The following is a 6472-nucleotide window of genomic DNA, read 5'->3' on the forward strand; positions in this document are numbered from 1 at the left end:
TATATATATATACACACACACACACACACACACATATATACAAACACAGTATATATACGACCCCAATTCCTAAAAGTTGGGACGCTGTGTAAAATCTACATAAAAACAGAATACAGTGATTTGCTTATAAACCATAAACTCATATTTTATTCACAATAGAAAACAGAAAACATATCAAAATGTTTAAACTCAGAAAATTTACCAGAAAAAAAAGGATAAGGTAATTTTGAAATTGATGGCAGCAACACGTCTCAAAAAAGTTGGGATAAGGCAACTAAAAGTGGTACTAACAGGGAAAAGCTGGAAGAAGGTTAACTGGCTACAGGTCAGTAACCTGATTGTATAAAAGAGCATCTAAAAGGTGCCCATACACCTTGCGATTATCGTATCGTGCGATTGTACAATAATCACAAGGTGTATGGAAGGCGTGCGACCCCTGCTACTGTAAGGCTGCACGACTTTTGTTTAACGAGCATGTTTGAAAACCCGCCGAGAATCGTACAATTGTCGGCGGGTTTGTGGCATGCTTGTAAGACAAATGCCGAACGGGCCGGTGTGCGCAAGCACACACTGTCCGTTCAGCATTGCAGTCATCTGAATCCCGCCCCTCAGGGGAGCGGGCTTGCGATGATCGCAAGTACGATCTGCCTGTCCAAGATGGGCAGATCGTACGTTTTTTTAATTACCTTACAACCATCGCAAGACAAAAGTCTTGCGATGGTTGTAAGGTCTATGGCCAGCTTTAGAGAGTCAGAGTGTCTCAGAAGTAAAGATGGGCAGAGGTTCAACAATCTGTAAAAAGCTGCGTCTAAAAATTGTTGAACAATTTCAGAATAATGTTCCTCAACATAAAATTGCAAAGACTTTAAATATATCATCATCAACAGTACATAATATCCTCAAAAGATTCAGAGAATCTGGAGAAATCTCTGTGTGCAAGGGACAAGACCGAAGCACAGTATGGATGCCGTGACCTTCGGGTCCTCAGATGGCACTGCATTAAAAACAAGCATGATTCTGTGATGGACATCACTGCATGGGCTCAGGAATACTTCTAAAAATCACTGTCTATAAACACAGTTTGCCGTGCCATCCAAAAATGCAAGTTAAAGCTCTATCATGCAAAGAAGAAGCCATATCTGAACATGCTCCAGAAATGCCGCCGTCTTCTCTGGGCCAAAACTCATTTAAAATAGTCTATTGCAAAGTGGAAAACTGTTCTGTGGTCAGACAAATGGAAATTTGACAATCTTTTTGGCAACCATGGTCTCCGCATCCTAGAGACTAAAGAGGAGAGGGACCTTCCAACATGCTATCAGCGCTCAGTTCAAAAGCCTGCATCTCTGACATATATATATATACATACATATCATCCAGCCCTATCCAAGATACTGGCCTTAGGGTGCCATTATGGTGTATACAGCCCTTTACAGTACAGTACAATATACATTGCATTCATACTGCACATTGTATATTTGCTTAGGCTTTTCATTTGATGGAAATGGCTAAGAGTCAGAAAGGAAAACTAAACTATACATAAGACAATATACAAATTGAAATGAACTCTTAATCTTCTTCTTGCAGGAGCGTCTGGACAAAGCACTGCAAGGGAAGAAACCTCTACTCCTACACCACTGGATGTTAACTGCCTTAATTGGATTCTGCTGACATAATACATTTGTTGGATGAACAATATAGTTGCATAGTCTGTGTCTGAGTTATATTCATCAAATTTTACCAAATAAATTCTTGAGAAGGAAAATCCTGCAATTAAATGGTTTGTTTTTATTGAAATTTAGAAATATTTTTTTATTTAATTCCATATATATATATATATATATATACACATATATATATATATATATATGGTGGTGTACGTGCGTATGTGTCCCCCTTTGTGGTCCTAGGTTTTAAGAGTACCTGTACGCCTGTATGTTATGATCTCTGAGGAAGGTATCTAATTGATTTTTTAATGATTCAATACTCTCTGCTGATACCACTACTTGTGGCAGAAAGTTCCAAAATGTAACCACTCTAACTGAAAAGAAGACCCTACGCCCTTTGTGGTTAAAACTTTTCTCTACCATTTTTAGGTGGTGGCCTCTAGTCCTTGTTAGGGAGTTTACTGTAAAAAGTTTGATGTTGCCATCACCACTAAACATTTTGTACATCAAAATTATGTCCCCTCTTAATCGCCTCACTTCCAGTGTGAACGAGTCCAACTTTAGCAACCTTGTCTCATAGCTTTGATCCCCCAGCCCCTTAATGAGTTCAGTTGCCCTTTTCTTGACTCTCTCTAGCTCAAGGACATCCTTTCTGTGGATTGGTGACCAAAACTGAACCGCATATTCAAGATGAGGCCGAACCAGTGATCTATAAAGTGGTACAATTATTGCTTTATCTCTACAGTTCAGTCGCTTTTTAATGCAAGACAGTACTATGCTTGCTTTGTTTGCTCCAGCCTGGCATTGGTGCTGTTATTCAATTTGTAGTCGACTATGACCCCCAAATCTTTTTCCATTTCTGACTTCCCTAGTGGAATACCCATTAATGAGTATTCAGCTTGCCTGTTTTTAACACCAAAATGCATTACTCAACATTACATTTTTCAAAATTAAAGCTCACCTGCCATATAAAGTAGTTGCCCACTCCCATATTTTATCCAGGTCTTCTTGTAATGTTATGTCTAAGCCAGTGTCTGTTACCCTCCCAATTTTAGTATCATCTGCAAAAACAGAAATATGGCTATTCACGCCCTCCCCACTATCATTAATAAACAGGTTAAACAGTATGGGGCGTAGGACAGAACCCTGGGGCACACCACTCTCGACCTTTTTGAAAAAGAGCCATTTATTAATACTCTCTGGACACGTTCCTGTAGCCAGTTCTCTAACCATGTACACACCCTTTCATCTATGCCCATAGATCTCAGCTTGTGTATTAAGCGTTTTTGTGGTACTGTGTCAAAAGCTTTGGAAAATCTATCTACACCACATCCACCGGCCTTCCACCATCCAGAGCTCTACTCACCTCTTCGTAGAATGTTAATAGGTTGGTCTGACTAGAATGGTCCTTCAGAAATCCATGCTGATTATCACTTATTATAACTTTGTCACAAACAAAATCCAATAAATCATTGGTTCTCAACTGGTGGGTCGTGACCCAAAAGTGGGTATCGAGCCCATGTTCAGTGAGTCGCCACATGCCTTCCACTTTTCTAGGTGAGAGGCTCCTCTGCCTCCCCCTAGCGCAACACTGTCAGTTATTGCACCAAGCAGTCATTCAAAATATGCTGCCGAGTGTCAGTTTGAGGTGAGAGGGATGGGGCTATGGCCACAAGGGAGCTCTATTCATACGTGCATTGCTTACAGCTCCCTTACGTGTCCTGTAGAGGTGCCTGGACTGGAGTGACATCACATTCTGGCTCCGGGCACCTCTACACGGTACGCAAGGGAGCTGTTCAAGCAATGCACATATGGATGGAGCTCTGTCAAAGCATAGCAGCCCACACTGGACCACAGGTTGAAGATTCACTTAAGTTCTCGTAGGGTAGGGAGACTGGGTGGACCTTAAAAAAAATATTTTAAAAAATTAAATTTTTTGGGAGTGTGTATGTGTGTGTGTAAAATGTCTGTGAGTGTGTGAGATTGGTTCTATGGTTGTGTATGTATGTCAGTGTTTTTGAGGGCCCCTTCAAACTAGTACAGTGCTTTAATCACATAGTACCCTGCGATTAACGCACTGTACCACACAATCACACCTACTGTGAATTCTGGTGTGGGATGTGCGTTGTGTTGCTATTCAATTCAATGGTACCCCAAACACACCTACCACCCACAGTTCGAACAACCGCATCGGAACACGCAGTACCCTAATGCCGTGCGACTTGGGTCGCGACTTAATGACTAAGGATAAATGTGGGTTCTGAGGTTACACAGGTTGAGAATAACTGCACTAAATAGTCCTTTATCATTCCCTCAAACAGTTTGCATACTATTAATGTTAGACTGACTGGTCTGTAGTTCCCAGGTTGGCATCATGAACCTTTCTTGAATATTGATACTACTGTTGCCTTACGCCAATCACTTGGTACCCTTCTAGTCATTATGGAGTCCTTGAAAATGAGGAATTTTAGAGGCTCGCTATAACCTGGCTGAGTTCTTTAAGTACCAAGGGGTGCAGGTTATCCGGTCCTATTTATTTATTTGCATTACGTTTTTCAAGTCTTTGTTGAACCCCGGCCGGCTACCATCTGTGGTATCTTACGCACTAAGTTACTCACATTCATATCTCCATTAAACCCAACTTTTTCTTGATTGTATACTGAGGAGAAAAATGAATTTAATACCTCAGCTTTCTCCCTTTTATGTGATTTCTTGTACTACTTGTAATAATATGTGGGGATAACCACAAGGAGACTTTGCAATAGGATTAGAGATCACCCATCAAATTTTAGAACCCATACAGAAACAAATGTGACCAGACATTTCTGTGATGATCATAGTTCTAATATACAATCTCTGAAAGTTCACATTTTTGAATGAGGGGTTTTAGGAGCAAGAAGGGGTAATAGACTCTTAAAACTCTTAGAAGGAGGGAGGTATTTTGGATTTCCCAACGAGACACATGCATTCCAAAGGGGATGAGCTTCGACTGGGATGTCAGTCACTGAGGTATTAACCCACTGCATATGGTGTGAACGTACCCTTAGAGAGCTGCCATCATCCGAGGTGGCTGAGGAACATCCCCAAAGGGCAATGAATCCGAGTTAGAAGGAACTGCATCTTGGAAAATAACTTGAAAATGCAATCACAAACCATCCAACAGAGGTTTATAGAAAAAGGGTATATAGTAGGAAGGAGATTTCCAAAGTAGAAACTGATGTATTGGGGATGGATAGAAAGACCCTTTTACATTATAAAAATAGGGGAAACTAAAGATCCGCCTCTGGCATTCATAAGGAATTATTCGGCCCGATATCGACAACTTGAAAGGATTATTAAGAATCATTGGAATATTTTGACTAAAGATAGCACTTTGGGTCCTTTTCTTAAAAGTAAACCCACTTTTATTTACAGAAGAGCCCCTCTTCTTAGAAATACACTAGATATGAATGTTGAAGACCCCCCTAAAAAAGGCTTTACATTCTTTGGAGGTGTGGGTTTCCTACCCTGTAAGAGGTGCTTAAGCTGTAGAGTCACAGGCAATAGGAAGACAATGGAACGTTTCATGGGCAGTAATAATACGAAAATATATGAGATTAAAGAACTTATTACATGCAATACAAGATATGTTACCTACCTACTGGAGTGCCCTTGTGGTCTCCAGTACGTAGGTAGGACGACGAGACACATGAAAGTGAGAATGGCAGAACATATCAATAATATCAAAAGGAGTGACATTAACAATAATGTGTCCAAACATTTTACATTTTTCCACAAAAAAGATCCTCCTAAACTTAAAATAATTGGTATTGATAGGGTTAACAGACATTGGAGGGGTACTAATATGAGAAGGTCCATCTCTACAAATGAATCCAGATGGATCTATACTCTGAACACCCTAAGACCTGGTGGTTTACTTTACACAGAAAAAAAGATGTCCTAGAAATGTTTTTGAAATGTTGGCAAGTAGGATAGTGCATTAAAGTGACACTAAACTGAGGAGTTAAAGCTTAAAAGTGCATTTAAGTATCTTAACTATTAACAAAGTTGTATCTTATTTGTGTATCACTCGGCTGTAGATCCTCAAATCATCTCTGAATTCATGCTGGCACTGTCCTTCCTTCTGGAGGGTGGCTACTTTTGTTCCCCATCATCCCTGTGTGTGTTGTAAAGTAGTCACTGCTCCAAGCTCGCTCCTGTGATGGACTACCAGGGCCGCCGTCAGGGGGGTACGGCCGATACTCATGTAAGAGGCCCGGGCAGCCTCCGGGGCCACGACAGTTCACTCCTCTTCCTTCTTGACCACAATCTGCAAGGGAGAAGGCCTCTTGATTGACAGCTCTTATTCCACTTTCTCTGCACTTTCCCAACATAAAACAAGGCTCCCCTTCCTCTCTTTGATGAAGCCTTAGCAGGTGAATGTGGAGGAGGATCTGGGGAGTGTTTGTATAGTGTATCAGGTGTAGAAATGGAAGAGAGCCCTCCGCACACCTTACAGCAGTCCCGGCCAATTTAGGATGATGGTGCTCGAAGTGACCAAATCACGGATGGCACCGTGCAAACACAAAGCAAAAAGATAAAAAGTCACCAGCACTCGATTTTTTGATAGTAAGTATGTCCCTTTATTGGACAAAAGACGTCATAGGGGAGCCGACGTTTCGGGGCCACACAGGGTCCCTTCTTCAAGGCAGAAAGTATGACCTCATAGGCCTCATACTTTCTGCCTTGAAGATGGGACCCTGTGTGGCCCCAAAACGTCGGCTCCCCTATGACGTCTTTTGTCCAATAAAGGGTCCCTTCTTCAAGGC

General features: G+C 41.3%; 1 protein-coding gene across 1 annotated transcript in view; it reads left to right on the forward strand.

Annotated features, from left to right (window-relative positions):
• The window catches only part of LOC108799383 (lysozyme C-like), a 10219-nt gene extending 8574 nt beyond the window's left edge, over positions 1-1645 (forward strand). The window contains exon 4 of the mRNA XM_018571247.1: positions 1585-1645. Within this exon, the coding sequence (XP_018426749.1) occupies positions 1585-1645 (61 nt within the window). The remainder of the gene's footprint in view (positions 1-1584) is intronic.
• Positions 1646-6472: the final 4827 nt, after the last annotated feature.

The sequence above is a fragment of the Nanorana parkeri genome, unplaced genomic scaffold (genome assembly GCF_000935625.1).
Source record: "Nanorana parkeri isolate BGI_ZX_2015 unplaced genomic scaffold, ASM93562v1 scaffold1709, whole genome shotgun sequence".
NCBI classification, from domain to species: Eukaryota; Metazoa; Chordata; class Amphibia; order Anura; family Dicroglossidae; genus Nanorana; species Nanorana parkeri.